Here is a 17,609-nt window from a genome sequence, read left to right as displayed (position 1 = left end):
GGGCCCGTGTCACTCCTCCACCTTGCTCGCGAACGCATGCTGCCATGGTTGGGTCAGGCATGTCTCTCTCCAACCAGGCAACCCTCCTATTATTCAGTTGAGATATTACACATCTCCTTTCCTTTATATTGTTCACAACGAAGTGCTTCAAAAAAAATTTAAAAAAACAAAAAAAATAAAAAAACAAAGAAAGCAAGGAAAAATGAGAGTCACACATAGGCCTCCATCCGTTTAGGCAGGCGATATGGTCTTCCCCATCTAGACTTGCGACCGTTCTCTCTGGGACAGATTGACAAGGAAACATCTTTTGGCTTAGTTTTGTTCCTAAAAACATCCTTCCTCTCCTTCACATCCAATCAATCACCACCGTCCTGACCAACACCCCTCGCATCGATACTGACATTCTCTCTGCCATTCCCATTGTGTTTTCCGTTGCTGTCCTCACACACCCAAATCCTCTCAACATTCCAGACCCTACTATCTTCCGTTCTGACAGCATGCCTAAAAGCCTATACCACCCTAATAGGCAAAGACCACTTACATGGGCCCACTCTAAGAGCGGACGGAAGCAAAACTCTCACCAATTTACCCACAACAGAAGTCCTATCATATTTGCTACTACACCTTTTCCTGTCATAAACCAATTTGTTCCTCTTCTGAACTCCTCTGATCTTCTCACACACACTACCGAAATCCTTCTCCGCCCCATTACCTTTGGTATCTAACCACACAGGTGCCAATTTGGTGTTGGCTTTCCTACCCCTACTGAGTTGAAATGGCGAAAGACCTGTGCTGGAATGCGGTGTAAAGCGATGAGCAACCACCTTATCTCTGACCGCTTCCTCCCAATCTACACCATTAGACCAAGACATCCTAATTGTCTCTTTCAGAACTTTGTTGAAACGTTCAACTATCCCATTTGATATATCGAGCTTGTTTTATGCTCAATAGAGTATCTTCGGCAGAAATCTGCTACCTCTCTGGACTTGAATTGGGTACCATTATCCGAGAGGATGCTCCATGGGTATCCTTCCCTTTCACATACGGTGCAAAGAAAGTCAGTAACTGTTTTCCCCATAATACTAGATGCTATGAGCACTTCCACCCACCTAGTCAGGAGATCTATAATCACCAGACAATACTTTTGCACACGGTTACTACACACTGGGCCCAAGATATCCATGCCCACATCCTTCCATACTCTGCTAGGTATTTCCGTAATCACCATTGGTTGTTTTACAACCACACATTTTGTCTCGCTATTATGACAAAGGATACAATTTCTGATGTGGCGCTCTATCTGTAAACCGCATCCTGGCCACCAGAAGTCATTCCTTATTCTTTGCTTGGTCTTTATAATGCCCTGATGACCTTTGTATCCTAGTTCAATGATCTTCCGGCATAGACTTGACGGAGGAATCACTTTGTCTCCTCTCATAACAAACTTGTCATGAACATGTAGCTCATCAGCAACAGGCCAAAATCCAACACGTTTTCACCTTTAAATTTTGACTTGTTCTAGGAACCTTGACAATTTAGTAACCCCTTTAGACTTTTGAGACACTCATCATCTTGTTCAGCACTGTCCCACTCGGACTTTGAAATCGATGCTGCCTCAATACTTAGAACAACTTCCATATCATCTTCCTCATCAACAGTTTCTGAAACATTAGTCAGACGAGAAAGACAATCAGCTGTGACATTTCTTACTCCAGGAACTCCACTCCACTGTGTAATTAAATTCTTGCATCATCATCATCACCCATCTTCTGATTCTGTTAGCAACTCTGTCCAGACCCTTTGACATGAACACATGAGTCAGTGGTTTGTGTTCTGTTCGAAATTCAACCCCATTTCCCCATATAAAACTTCTAAACTTTTCAGCTGCCCACTTTATCGCCAGGGCCTCTTTTTCAATTGCAGCATTCGACAACTCCGCTCCCTTAAGCAACCTAGAGGCAAAAGCAATCACTACTTCACATCCCTTGTCCTCTTGGGTGAGAACTGCTCCCAAACCAACATTGCTGGCATCAGTCTTGATGATTATTTTCTTGTTGTTGCAGAAATTCTGCAGGGCAGGAGCGGATCCTATAGCATCCTTAATAAAATTGAACTCCTCTTCACAATCATCGTCCCATTCAAAACTCCTCCTCTTGAGCAATTCCCGCAAAGGAACCGTGTGAGCAGCAAAATCTCTGACAAATTTGGAATAATACTCTGCAATTCCAATAAATGTGCGAACTTCTTCCTTGCTGCACGGCCTTGGCATCTTATTGATAGCATCAACCAATTGTGGCCTTGGAGAAACTCCTTCCGCAGAAATCTTGTGACCCAAGTACTCTATCTTTGAATAGTTGATTTTGCATTTGTCCTTACCTAGAGTCATACCTGCTCTGTACAACTTCTCGTACACATATTTCAGCCTCTCATCATGCACAACTTGATTCTCGGCATGGACCAGAATATCATCTTGAAAGCAAATCACACCAGATGCACCTTCAAATAAATTATGCATTACTTTCTGGAACACCGAAGCTGCAGATACTAAACCAAATGGCATCCTCTTGAACTGATAGAGCCCATCAGGCGTAATGAATGCAGTAAGATTACAGGAATGTTTGTGTAGTTTAATCTGGTGGTATGCAGAAGTCAGATCCAAAGTGGAAAAAAACTTCGAGGGTCCAATTGTGGAGATTATTTCTTGTATATTGGGAAGGGATGACACATTTATTCAATTCACGCATATCGACACAAATTCTGTGTTTCCCTGATTTCTTCCTTAGGATGACGAGTGGCGAAACCCATTCGCTAGCATCGATGCTTTCAATGATTCCCATTTCCTCCATCTTCCTTATCTCCTTTCTAACTTCTTCCCTCATGCAAAGAGGGACACTTCTCAATTTCTGGGCTACGGGATTATGATTAGGCCTTAATCGTATTTCATGAACATAGCCCTTAAGACATCCCACACCATCTCGAAAAACAGCTTGCACCATCTCCGCATTGTTCACTTTATTCATGACAGGATCCTTACTTGGTTCACCCCTATCATTGCTTATAGCAAACACAGAGTCTTCAATGGTAGAGTCCAACTTAACATGCAGTTTGCTCTGATGTGTCCAACTTAGGAGTGGTGTCCTGCCCACATTTGTGATGTCAATTTTGCCCTTGGCTCTCCTACCTTTAAACTTCAATTTCCCCCAGTACCACCCTATGGTGTTAATTTTCACTCCACCGTAAGCCCTGGGGTTGATATCAGTCTCATGGAGATACTCATGTTTTTCTTTATTCCATAGATGCAGTGGCAACAACGTGTATTTGGCACCAGTATCGATCATCATATTTATCTCCACACAATCGACTAAAACTATGGCTTTGGGACTCTCCAAAACTTCCTCGTCATCATCACCAGTTATGACAAACACACATTCTTCACTTTCTTCTGCTCCGCTATGGCTACTATCCGAATTACCTCCTATCCAGTTCGTAGAGGTATTCCGGAGTCTGCAACACCTTGAATAATGACCTTTACCTTTGCACTTGCTGCAAATGATCTTCAAAGCTGGGCAATCTGGGTCATCGGCCCATTGGTTGGTACTGTCACACCTATAACACCTTCCTTGGCGTCTCCTCCTCAGATTCATGGACTGCTTGTCAGGACTATCTTTTCTGTTCCGATCACTCACGGCTCCCTTATGACTAGTCTTGTATTTCCCTTTATCAGGTTGCGATGACCCATGCTGTCTGTTAGATATTTTCCTTCTCGTAGAGATATTATTGATCATGGATATGGCGTCGCCTTCTTCAGCAGCATTATCAGACGCCCTGACAGATTTAATGTTGCAATTCTCAGGTTTCATACGTATCATCTTATTTTCCAATTCCTTCACACATTCCTCTGTATGTTCCACTTCCTTCGCTACACGAAGTACGGTGTCCAAGGATGGATCATTTTCTGACCCAAGTTTTTCTCTCACTTTGGTACTACGACATTCTAGCATAAACTGGTCCCTAAGCCTTTCATCACGTTGCTCATTAAAATTGCATGACTTGGCTAGTTTTCTCAGGGCAGTAATAAGCTTCTCAACGCTTTCTCCCTCCTCTTGTGTTCTCTTTCCAAATGTATACCTTTCCAAAATAATGCTTATTTTTTTTTCAAAATGTTTGTCAATCTTCTTGACAGCATACTCATATACACTCAACTCAGAACCTTCTTCACTTCACAGCTCTGGCAAAGTTCCATATTTCTCTTGACCAGCTGGGCCCAGGCAGTGCAACAACAATGATTTCCTTTATTCTGCGCTGCAATTGGGGCCGCAAACAACTCCGGCATAATGCTCAAATGACTTTATCCACCTCTTCCACGGAACACTAGGTTCATCAGTACTTGGCATAAAAAACGCAGGCGGGGCACACTGCTGAAGGCCATGTTGCACTGCGGCGATAGGTGATGGAAAAACTAATGCTATGTTGTAGAATGTTGTTTAAAGAGTCCTTTGATGCATAAGACAAATATTGCTGTGACACTTGATATGTTTTCTTCTGGGTTGGAACTGATACTGCCTTGCAATCTTTGCAGTTCACTACGAAAGCTGCTGTGGCAGTACATTGAGGTTTGAATGTCAGTATCCTTGTACAAATAAAGTTCATGAAATCTCTGTCTTTAATCTTGCTAGCTTGCACAAATAGCTTATTGGTGCCAAACTTGCATGTTATTATTTTTTTTACAGGTATAGTGTCAGTGATTAAGAAATGCACGCTGTGCCTTTAAATATAGTTCAGTGTACACCTTGAAGCCGTGTAAAATCCCCCGTTGCGTACTCGCATTACATTGTAGCAGAAAGCAGGCGATCTGAAAAACTTGCGTATTTGCCTTTAAAATATCCACAGGCTGCACAATTAAGCAGACGATGAGTGCGCATGTGCGCTGGATGAACAGGAAGATAAAACGAAACAAGCTGTGCAACGGCTGACACCTTAATTGGCACACAGAGCAGCGATCCTGTTACTCGTTAGTGACACCAGAAGAGAACATGACAGCACAAAAAGAAGCGCGTTACCTTCAGGGCACACCGGGGCCGCTGCAACGCTCGGGCATGAGCGGAGCAGCTCCGTGTGAATCAGCTGGTCAACAATCACTGAGAAATCCTCGTTGCCAATTGTAGTGTGGGGATTGGTGTATGAATGATACAGAGGGTAAATTCGTATTTATAACTAGATATTTATTACACTTACATTAACTATTCCAACAAGTATTAATGTACCGGAAAGAAAGGAGGGAGCTAGCTGCGCCATACGAAGCTGGAAACTGTTGCCCTTCAACCAGCGTTCCACATTCCACGACCCCAGCGAAGGGCCCGTGTCACTCCTCCACCTTGCTCGTGAACGCATGCTGTCATGTTTGGGTCAGGCATGTCTCTCTCCAACCAGGCAAACCTCCTATCATTCAGTTGAGATACTACAGGCTTGAAGACATTGCTTATTGTTATGAATTGGATCTGGCGTTTTATCGCACTATGCCCTTACATGCCCGCCCTCCTGATGTGTGGGGCCCTATGTACAATACCTGATGTCTAGGCCGAATATAGTTGCTAATGCTGATCACTGAAGCCTAACGTATATGTTTACTATTGAAGCAGACAATATTTCGGCGATATACAGTATGCACTCTGATGTTGTTAAATTGTTAAGCGCTAAGAAAATCAAGAAACAAATATTCAAAAAAATACATACACAGACTGCAGAGGCCAGCAAAGATTCCTCTCAAATACTGGCAAGTGTGAGCCATCTGGGCACCCAGTCACTAGCCGGTACATATAGGTCCGTGCCACCGCCCTGTAGCGTGCGTGAAAGTCCGGAGGCACACGATAGACTTTCAGTACACTGCAAGCAAAAGGGGATTTTTGTTTTGTTATTACTGTTCCAGCTTTATAAAGGAGGTAACCATGCATAATACAACTAACATACAGCATCGATAAAAAGTAGTACAAATGCGAAGAACATTGCTTTAATAACATTTCTTCAACATACATCTTATTAATATTATTATTTTGCATATTTTATTTAGTGCAAATCTAGCTTGGCAGCAGCAGAGCATTGTACAGGTCATAGAGTAAAACATTGGAAGCGAGAATTAAACAAGTCATCAAGTAAACATTAGTAGCATTATCAAAGTATAATATAAGGATGCAGTGTTCACAAGAAAGCTGGAATCTAGGTTACATCACAGGGCTTGTAAAAAAAAAAAAAATCATAAAGCATCCTCATTATCTCCACACTATATTTGCAGTCATATTGGAAAATGAATGTATTCATTAGCTTACTCAGATATTTTTGGAACGGAAAATCATTACACGGACATGACAGAAGATTTATTTACAGTTGTAATTGTACAGCAAATACCTGGCGAAAATTGGGGCCATAGAAGGAAAAGGGATGCATTAAAGTTATTTTTTCCCACACCAGGCAGCTGTTCCCCCCTGGATGAACATTGCTGCAAACAGCCTACCAGCTCTTGGCTAACACCACCATCTTCATCAGTGCTGGAAATGACTTGTTTTACTGGGGATCCCACCTAGCGTAGGGGCAAATGGGGCGTCGGAGGGGTCAGCGTGGGCCACGCTAGGTGGGGGACTAAGTCACTGCAATAAACTTTGCCTCTCTCAGCCCCTCAAATGATGAAACATGAACACATGGAAAAATAGCCAAATTTCTTCTAATGTTACCAGCAAAGCCCAAAATGTGCACACCTTTTAAACTCCCCAAAAATGCACAGAAATATTTTCTGTACATTGCAAAATTGACACTGGATTTCAGAGCACTCCTGTTCAGACCCTCAAGTGGAATTGTGGGGAAGTGTCTTTCCTCTCAACCTAGCAACCACAGTTCAACGCACTCACCGCAGTATTCACAAAGGAATGTAGAGTGCACACAGCAGTGCACATGGATTCCCCAGGATGGGAGGAGGTATGTTTTAACGATCACAGATCCGGGAAGATCCGGCCCAATGACAGCACTGGTCTTCATTTTAAAGAGATTTCGGGTGCTCTTGTGCATCGCCCCACTAACCTGTAAAACCAACCTGACTGTCCGAAAGTAACACAGATGAAGCAGTAGACAAAACCGAAACTACGTGCCCAACCTGCAAACATGGAGCACTGCCTGGCCGAATTGGTCAGCCAGGAAGGGACTCTTTTTCTCTCTCTCCCAATGGGGCATGTTGGCACTATAGGTCGAGTAATGCACAGGACAGTGCACTGCTCCTTCCAGCCAAGTTGCACGCAGGTAAGGGGGGAAGCGAATGGGCAGTACAACAGCCCCTGGAATGTTGATATTGCGGACTGTAATGCCTGGGACATCCAGTTGTTACATGCTTGAGTGCATGCACACATTCATGCTCTTACACAGGTGGTACCAGAGCTGGAGTAATGGATCTAGCCTTCACGCTGGAAGGACTTCAGAGCTGGTGGGCCCCAGCGGTGTGCTTGATTTGACAACCTTATTGACTAAGTAAAAAGAAAGGGGTGATAACTGAGAGGTTTAGAATTAATCCTAACCTCTGGCATTGCTCTGGGCCCACATACTTGCGCTCCCCACCCCTCCCCCCGCCCAGAACATCGTTCTTCGCCTGCCAAGCCATTACAGAAGGGGAAAGATCATATGCAAATTAGGCTTGGTCCCACCTCAAAGGGGCAGTCCAGCCCGAACTGCTAGGTCACATCCCTTCTGCATGAGACCACAAGCATCCCCAGACATGTTTCGGCCTCATTGGGCATTATCAGTGAGGAGTAGCTTGGGTTTTAGGCTTGTTCAACCACACTTGGATTCGTGCATTACCTCTTTTTTTAAGTGTATTCCTTTTTGGAATTAATAGGGTTGTTTTTTTCATTACTCAATGGATATTTGCCACAAAATGTTTTTTCCAAGATTCAGTTTCCTCACAGACTACTTTTTTTAACGAATCGATTGCTTGACAGCATCTTCTGGGTGGAGGGTAAAATGAGAGGTAATTCGGGATTTGCTACAAAGGAAAATAAGCCGGATTAATTTTTGGGATAATTAAAATCAACAAGTCCTAATACAGTAGCGCTACCTCTGATGCCCCCGTGCGGATGCCCCGCGTGCCTGCATATCCGAAATACCCTAAGTCCTTGTTATCTGTGCAAAACTGCACTTCGGAGAATCCGTAGCTCTTGCCCAGATCCCAAACAGGAAGTGGTTGGTTGCAGAACCACCTGTACTAGAATCCCTGTGGGCAGAATTTCTGAAACTCCGTCTCAGATACAGAGCGGGTTCTGATTTAGCACACTTTAAGTTAAGCAGTGCTGGCTGCGCAATTCCCCTCAGTGTCCCCGAGTTTGCAATCGCAACCACTGCTTAAGTCCTGGACTCAGTACAAGTTTCTGGTTCTTGCAGCTCCCATTCTGGCATTTTTCTTCTTTCAGTTAGCAATTCCTGTGTCAGTCTAGCTTTGCATATTCCAAGTACTAACAGGGCCCTGCCTGTTTCTCCTTAATCCTTAATGCTAAAGTAGGTTGGACCCCATATCGGGAGGCATGTCGTCCTTTTGATTGTGTTAAAGCTTCATTTTTCACCAAAGCAAACATCTGAGATTGGGCTAAAAACCATACCCACCTCTCTACACTAAGAGATTACAGTCAGGTTCGGCACGTTTCCCACTGCTACATGAAACCTGAACCCTATCTCCTCTTGAGTCCGTGCCCTGGTGTAAGGTACTTCATGTTGAGGCTGTGAATTAATGCTCTCCCCCTTGTTAACAATTACGGGGCCTCAGCTGGGTATTGATAGAGCTCAGAGACTATGTCGAATGTCCAAAACGACTACTCATTTCGAAACTGCTAGACATGTTCTGACAGAGTGTAGCACCCTGGGTTCGACCTATATGTGCTTGCTAGGTGAAGAGTACACGATTATGAGTCGAACAAGTCAGACCCTTTTTGGACCTATTGTCTAAACACTGACTCAACTCAAATGCACTTTGCACTTTATCCAGTCCAGAAAATAGTTGAAAAGCACTCTAGATCGTATCAGACTGCATAAATAATAGAGATTGCATATAAAGTCAAAGCCGAAGTTGTAGAGTTTTGTCCTATGATGATTTGCTTTATGAACCGTTGACTTAATGTTCTGAGGATACATTGATGAATTTTATTAGGTTTTTACATATGATACACCTAAAGTTTTATCCTATCTTAAAATGTATTGGATGATATATATATATATATTCAACGTCTCTACACTATGGGAGAGCCTGATTTTTAACGGCTTACATTTTATTTTTGCTGTGTTGTTTATCATTAATATGAATAAAGTTAGTCTTTTTGCAATGAAGACATGGTATCAGATGGTTTTTGTCCTACAATTATGGAGAGTGCCGCTCACCCTGCCTGATGATTATCAGAGTTCAACAAAAAAAATATATATATGTGTGTGTATAATATGATTTTGTTTTTGTTTGTTTTGCAAAAATTCTAATTTTAACTATATATAAATAATAATAAATAAATTGATCATTATACCTTCTGGAAACTGCCTCAACCTGCCCTTTCCATGTGCTATAAAGACTCAACCTTGTCTGTCCTGTTTCTACCTGTACCCTGTCATCCCGTTACTCAAAAGGGTGATGCTTGCTCCACCCGGTATCTAGTTATTCCAGTGTCCCCTCTGGCTAATGTCTTCACCCATTTCCCTACAGCATTACCTCCTTCACTTTCTGTTAGGCTATTTCCTGTCGTTCCCATCCTTGTCCTAAATTGTGATCCCTCTCACCAGGGACCGCCTCACCTGCCTTCCCTGTGGGTTGCCTCCAAATGTATAATTTCCAATAAGTTGTCACGAAGGAAGTGATGCAGGGCCCTCAGCACATGTATCATTAGGGATAAGAACGGCTTATCTATGGGCACTCCCAGTGCCAATTCTCTCTAGGCTTGGTCTGACCTTATCTTCCTACAATTTGTAGCCGGATTTTCTGTTCTCAACTCCAACAACAAGATTTCAGGATTTTTGCACCCTTGGGGCTCCCTTCAATTCACTCACAGTCTCAGAGTATAGATAGCAACCCAGCATGGTCCTTACTTGGCCTTGATGGTAGTTCCGGGTGACGAGTCCCCTCCTGGGCCTTCTAGACATCGATCCATAATAACACAACCACGGCAAAGCTATATAGCTTCCTGTCATGCTCTAGGGGATGCCTTTTGTACAAGAGGGCAAAGTGACCTCTGATGGGCCCATAGGATCAGAGCTCACCCTCGAGTACTTTAAGACGAGATAGCTGCACCTTGAGGTGGATGGGATGCGGGATTCTCTTACTCCAACACCAATCAATAATGACAACTCAATGGTTTGGCAAAGGGAAGTCTGTTTAATAACAAGTACAAAAAATGGGGAAACATGTAAATCAACAGTGATGCGATCGCCCGTCTCGCTTCAACCCCCACAATTTTCTTTCAAACAGCAATAGTTATAGTAAAAATTTGTCATCATTGACGTGTAGCATTCAAAAGTTTGTCATACAATTCTATTGGTTGGAAAAGTTAACTTAAGTACAGGTGCTATAACTGTATATGGTAACGGAGTGTGAGGACTGGATAACTTATCGGGTAGGCATCTATGCCCTTCCCTCTACATTACTCATGCAAAACGTCACTAAAAGTACGTCTCATTGGTTCTAATATCTATAGGACCTTAGATTATGTGGCCCACTGTGATTGGGCTGGCTACAACCCTAAGTATAAATCTCCACTTTAATTAGCAGCATGCAGAATGGTCACCCAGATGCGGAATGCCCCAAGATTCACCCAGCCTCCCTTCCATCAATCATTACTTTAGGGCTATGTGTCAACTAGTTGGCTGAGGTTGGCCTCGAAACTGTAGCTTCTTGTTAGGAAATGTTATGGTATCTTCTGCTTTTGAGTGACATCAGACATTGGAACCTCTTCACGCTCGGCTGGTCCCGTGTTAGTACACCGTGAATCTGCTTCTTTTTCCTTCTATTTGTGGATTTAATTCTCCTTTAGGCCCGCCACCTGCATGGACCTCCTTATCTCGACCTTCGCGGGCAGGCTGCTCTGTTCTCAAGTTTCGATTCTCCGAAGTTACTGTCTGCCTCCCTCACTTGGTTTGACCTCGACTTCCCAGGCACGAGCTGCCTCTTGCTGAGTTTCGATTCTGGCCTCCTGTCTTACCTTTGGCTGGAACATGAATCCTGGCCTGCTTTGACCCTTAGTAGCCCGGGTTAATTCTGCTATTTTATAAAGCGGACTCGCACTTATATAATGTGCTTCGTTGAGGTAGATATATAGTTGGCGCTTGCCGCTCTATTCTTCTACTAAGCATAGAAAGCCGCACCATTTTCTTGAGCTTCTTGCGTTCCAAGCCTATGTACAGGCGTTAGCTAGTTGCATACTTTCATCCAGCATTATAGTTTTGTTTCTTTGTATTTCAACATTGTCTCTTCTTCTATGTCGACTACGTTATTTTTATACATTTCGTCTTAGTGTGTCACCCTTTTGGTTGCATTTTCTTTCATTAATGAGTTTGTCCGGGCCCTTGTGTCATCACCATTCGCCTTCAATTAATGCCCTTTCGGTCTCTTCTGGGACAGTTTGTAAGTAGTCTCCATTTCGTGTCAGCATCTGATACGGTTGTCTCAATGGATACCTTACTGCCCATGGTTGTCTGGTTATTGGCACTTCAAAAGGTGTTGCTCTTCTGATGGGCACTGGGCAGGGCCCTAGTGCAGCTCTCTGCTGATTTATTTGCTCATCATACATCACTTATCTTGGTTTGTATGTTCCTGGTACTTCAAAATGGGTGGCTGGAGTGCGGGCCATTTCTGGGACCTCCTCTACACTCCCCCCTCAGGTCGGTTCATCGACCACTTCTGCTTCCTCCTTTGGATTCGTCTTACCTGGTTCTTCTGTATCCATTTCCTCGTCTTCTGGGTTTGTACATGATGGTGTGAAGGAGTGTGTCTTTGGAGTCCATATTTTTATCACTCCTTTCAAACTTCCTGCTGTTTTTACATGTTCGTCTTTGTTCCAGGTCATTAGATAGCACTGTCCATTTGGGCAAACAAAATTTATGGGGATGCCCAATATCACAATTGGTCCTGCAGGCAGTTTACTGTGAAACAATATAAATTGGGACAATCGGGAAGAGGGGTGTCCTCTTTAGTGGATATGTGGTCTCTTTAACAAATTTCGACCAATAATTCAATTAAATGAACCAAATTAAATCAGATTTATTGTGTCATACACATTTTAAAAACATATAAAAAACAGTATACATTATGCAAAGAATAATCTTTTTGTTTTTTTCAATTTTAGATATCCACCTTGTGTGTTCAAAAGAAAAATCAATATATTCCGAATACACAATTTCAAAGACCAGGATCACCTATCACAGTGCACTACCATTCATTCTCTCTCATTCTACATTCCATTTATATTCTCTCTTCTCAATCTAACCCTTTATGGTTAGATATGACCACTACGATGCAAGTGCAGCAACCTTCTTCAGGACAAATCAACAGCAAGGCTTCTGTATGCTGTCTTTTCCTCAGGTGAGCATCTGCTTTCGGGGAACTGTCAATATTAATGTCACTTTTCGGGATCACTAGTGCTGGAACATGGACATTCACTATTGTGCATATGCCTCCCCAGTTTCTCAGCAGCCTTATGTATGCTTTGGATCCACACGCCCAATAATGATCCTTAATTATTGCCGTTCCATGAGTCATTCCTGGAGCTTCAAAGATTCGTCCGCAGTTCTGATTCTTCCCCATCTTCCTTGTGCTATTGTTCCTGAAGCACAATTTTGGGCTTTCCAGTGGCACTATCTGCAAGGGTCCTCCTCTGTCTTCGACCCATGTCAGTAATTTTGTGAGTTTTGGCCATAGAGGTTTGCACAACCTCTGTGAGTTTTCTATTGCTTCTTTGCAGGCTCCAAGGACCATCCATGCTCGGCAGATCACCACTCCTTCTTCCCATCTGTCTGGTGAAAGCACTGTTCCCCAAATCTGCATTTGGCCTCCATTCTCCCAAATTTGGGCCTCTTCTGGGGTTTTTCCTTGGACGTTCAGTCTCAGGTTTATTTCCCATCTTCTTCCTGCTCCTTTAACTTCAGGCTTTTCATATCTGATCACGTGATTCATAGTATGGGCTCTGTTTCTCGTCTTAATGTCCTGAACATAATCATCTTCGTCGGCATAATCTGCTTCAGTTGCCCATATCAATGAGGCATCCCTCCCCATGAACTGGCCTCTGGTGTTGCACATTGCTACATGTGACGGACAATGGGCTGTTGGGACATCAATTTTTACAGCCACGAAGATCTTGGATTTTCCCATGCTGTACGGTAGACGTGCACAAACAAAGCATTCTCCTTCTGAAGTTCGCCTTCCAACTTCTTTCATGTGCTGGTACCAAATATTGTTCCCTAGATGTGGTCTGCTGTCCAGGTAATCATTCAGTTCATTGCTATCTTCATGTGGGCTTCTCTTGATTCTTAGTGTCTTCCTGTAGTTTGCTATAACTACATCCCTAAAAGCGTCTGTACGGCTTTTCCTTGCTGGAGGACTCTCAGGCATTCTGGTCCAAGGTGCATGTCTCTTTATCTGCATCGATGGGGTAGATGGAGGTTTTTCAGTTCTCTCCTTCTCTTCTTGCATTCTTTTCCTGCCCTCTATAAGTGCCTTTATCAACCCCCAGCCTGTTTCTGGCCCAATGTATGGCTGCATCGTAGGCCTGGTACGTGTCCCTTGTGTTGGAACTTGTGTGCTTGTCAATATAGTCTCTGTGGTTCTATTTTTCAGTTCCTCATGCAGTTTCCTCGCTCTAGCAATGTACAGGAATAAAAGATGTATTAACATTTGTGTCTTTGCAGTGAGTTTTTCTGCAGCCGCTTCTGTCTTCTTAAGGGCTTCTGTTGGCCTTTCTCTTGATTCCTCTCGGTTTCTCTCATTTTCTGGGACTGGTTTTTCGGTATGCAGTCTCATCTTCTCTGTTCTTTCGTTTGTGGTTCTGCTGCTCTTGCCATCTGGCCTGGTTTGTGTGCATTCAATGTGTGTGTGGTGTAGTTGTTAGTACCTTGTCTTCGTTTTTATTCGAGCCGACCCCGTTTCCGGCTTTCCTGCTGCTTTGTTACCACAAGTGTGCATACCATTATCAATCACGTTCATTTCAAGTTCATTTACTTTACCATCAGATTTTCTTGGGACTGGAATAACTATATTGGGTCTGGATGCTTTTGTGGGCTTCATGCGTACATCATCAGGTAGGTGCACTGAAATTGGAACACTTCGTGCACCAATAAGAAATGCAGTTCTGATCATCAATGACAGCAAAATAATGATAAACACAATGCATAAATACATGATAGTGCGGTAAGTAAGGCAGCAGCATTTTCTTCCAGAGAAGCAAGAGTGCCCCTCTGCTTGTGGGAGGACCAGGTTACTGTTCTGGGCCCCCATCTCGATCATTTACCAAACGTCAATGTTATTGTTTTCTCTTACTCAATGTTGTTCTTTGAACAGTTTGTGTCATAAAGTGTCACGTGCTTCACAAGTGCCCCCCACTCTTGCGGAAGGTAATTGTCTCTTGATACAGGATACAGTTCCTTTGCTAGTATGGGAAAAATAGATTAGTATACTTCTCTCGATAAGTCACTTTTACTGTGCATGTTCAAAATAGGCGAGTTCCCAGTCCACCCCCGAATCTGCTTCAGTCCTGAGGACATGCCAGACACTGATCAATGTGAAGAAATGGGGAAAATATCAACAAATGCAACAAACAAAGGTTTTGATTCTGCTTCCTCGATCTGTCCCTCGGCTGAAAGTTTCTTCAGAATCTCCTCAGATACTCACTCTGAACGTTAGAAAGCTCCACTTGCAACATTATGCCATGGAGGAGCATTCCCATCTGTGCAACAACAGCTGGATCTCTGATGAAGGTGAGGACGTCAACCTTGATAGGTCTCCCCACCATCTCTGGAAAGTCAGTGACTAAGCGAAAAAGGACGTTATGTGCCAGTCTGCTGTCTTCAGGTAACAGGGACATTTGCCCTGCCTTTCTGGGTTCAGGATTATAGGCTCTTCTCTTGATGGGAGCAATGCTTGCACTGTCCGGCTGCGTGGAGTGCGACTAAATAACTAATTTTGTTCAGCAATTGGCTCAAATGTTCAGTGTTTGCTGGATCTCGAATAAAGGTCAGAGTGTCAGTTGTTTTCCTGACAATAGCTGTACAGTCTTCGATTATGCGAAAGAAAAGTGTATTGATGAGTTCATCTAGAATCGTCTGTGGTGGAAGCATTGGTGTCCTTTTCACTGTACTCCGGGAGTAAAATGAAGGCTTCCGCAATGACAGTAAGCAGGTGCCAGATTACTTTCTTGTTGGCAGGATCTTGTAGAAAGTCTGACACTGGTGCCCTTTCCACCAGCGACGGATATGATGCCAATACTAAGTGAAAGTAGGTGAGCATGTCCTTTATTATGTCTCTAATGGGGGACACCATAAGTGCTGTCAAACAAAGTCTCGATATAGCAAGAATCAGGAGACTGTATTTTGCTTTCAAAATGTAAAAAGTGCTTGGTCAACGTTGTTATGGTCTTTTCATCAACAAGGCTTGGTTCAAATGTTTGTGTCAACAAATGTGCTGTGGCTTACATGCGCAATTTTCTTCTTCACCCTGCAACTAGGATGCACAGAGTGTCTGTTTCTATGTCCTTATCCTCTTTTTTGCTTAGAGAAAATGTCCAATTTAAGCCATCATTTTGCAAAAGGGTTCTTTGTCTTGCTTTACTGCTCATGCGTCCTTCTTCCTCGTCATGGATCTTGTCTGCACGTGCTGTGGTTCTTCCCCGTTGTCTGTGGTCTCTTCGCGGTGAGGTGCAGGCAGGGCGCTTTCTCTGATATATGGCTTAATGTCATTGAGAAAAATCCATGCTCTCCTGCCCTGTAGTTTCACAGCTGACGGAGTGCAGTCCTCCATAATGAAAGGACTACTTGAATCTTGGCTCGTCCCAACTTTTCCTTGTATGGTTTTTCACCAACACAGAATCTCCAGGGAAGACGAGTGGAACTCTAGACCTTGAGCTGGGTCTGTTGCAGCGTCCCTCTCTGTGTTTTGTGCTGTGCTGCACCCTTTTTGTTGACACTGCAGCTGGTCTGAAATTACAGTAAGGCTGGATGTCATGCAGTTCAGGTACTTTTGCATTTCGCATCCCAGGACCTCTCGGGTTGGCTGAGCATCACATCTAGCTCTATCTCGAGGGGTAAGGGGAGTCTTCATCCTCCTCTCATGTGGCGTAAGATGATGGTCGGTGCCTGGTTGGTTCTGAAGAGCATACAATGCCGATGGAAGGCAGTGCAACCATCCCCTCTTTAGAGTAAGCTTCAACTTGGCTATCCAACAAGCCGTTGAGCCTCTCACAAATGCCATTACCTTCTGGATGATACGCCAACGAGAACTTGTGCTTTATACCAAGCGACAAGCTGATACGATCAAAGACTGCATTTACAAAATGAGCCCCATTATCTGATCTCATTACTTCACACACCCCCGACCTAGGGAACACTTCCCTTACTAGGAATTTGGCCGCACAGGTAGATTCTGGGTGTGTACATGGACCTGCTTCTATCTATCTACAGAATGGACACACCACAACAATTAAGTATCTATACCCGTTGCAAACTTGAATCATGTCGACATAATCGACATGCAGATGCTGAAGGGACCATTTGGCCTGGGGATAACTCCTCTCATTACTTTTAATGTGTGCCCAGCTGTGAATTGCTTGCAGATTATGCAGTTCACCATAAAGAATGTAACATGCTCAGCTAAATTCGGTATGAACCAGTCTTCTGCAAGCGTTGCTGCTAGATTCTCTTTTGACATATGTATCAGGTAGTGTAACTGTTCCAACGCTATTTTTAGTAGGGCTACAGACATTACTGGTTTACCAGTGCTGTCTTGCCGCCACAATCCGTCAGAAGGATTTAAGGAACACCCTCGACGTTTCCACAGGTTCTTCTCATCCTGTGGTGCCTCCCCTTGAAGCTCTATTAGTTGTGTCTGCCCCAGATTGCTATAGGCTTCAGGTGTGGTTCGTGCCAGCATCATTCTCTCATGGGTGCACGCCACTTCCACTTCCATAACTGTTTCATTTTTGGATGCCATACGCTTGGCTTCCGTGTCTGCTGCGTGATTTCCGTGCAACACAAAATCTGTCCCCTTTGTATGGGCGGCGCATTTCACGACCGCTATGGCCACTGGGAGCTGTAGTGCCTTAATCAGCCTGTCCAATAAGGCTCCGTGCTGTACTGGCGTGCCGTCTGCTTGGAGGTAGCCCCTCCTTTTCCAGCACTCTAAACCTGCGTGCACTGTCGACGTCACATAGGCGGAGTCACTGTACACCGTTACTTCCTGGTCTGCGTGATTCTCAATGGCGAGTATCAACGCCAATAATTCTGCAGCTTGTGCTGAATAATGAGATGGTATTCGTACACTGACGAGTACTCGAAATTCTCCATTTGCTATGTGTTTCATTACAGCAATGCCTGTATATCTTTGTCCATCAATGAAGACAATC

General features: G+C 43.8%; 1 protein-coding gene across 1 annotated transcript in view; it reads right to left on the bottom strand.

The window, feature by feature from the left end:
- The window catches only part of PUSL1 (pseudouridine synthase like 1), an 867,171-nt gene that overhangs the window by 476,860 nt on the left and 372,702 nt on the right, over nucleotides 1-17,609 (bottom strand). Inside the window, exon 4 of the mRNA XM_069610102.1 lies at nucleotides 5,734-5,883. Coding sequence (XP_069466203.1) covers nucleotides 5,734-5,883 — 150 coding nt within the window. The remainder of the gene's footprint in view (nucleotides 1-5,733; nucleotides 5,884-17,609) is intronic.

The sequence above is a fragment of the Ambystoma mexicanum genome, chromosome 8 (assembly GCF_040938575.1).
Source record: "Ambystoma mexicanum isolate Mex_15411 chromosome 8, UKY_AmexF1_1, whole genome shotgun sequence".
NCBI lineage: Eukaryota > Metazoa > Chordata > Amphibia > Caudata > Ambystomatidae > Ambystoma > Ambystoma mexicanum.
This window is presented reverse-complemented; position numbering and strand designations above follow the sequence as displayed.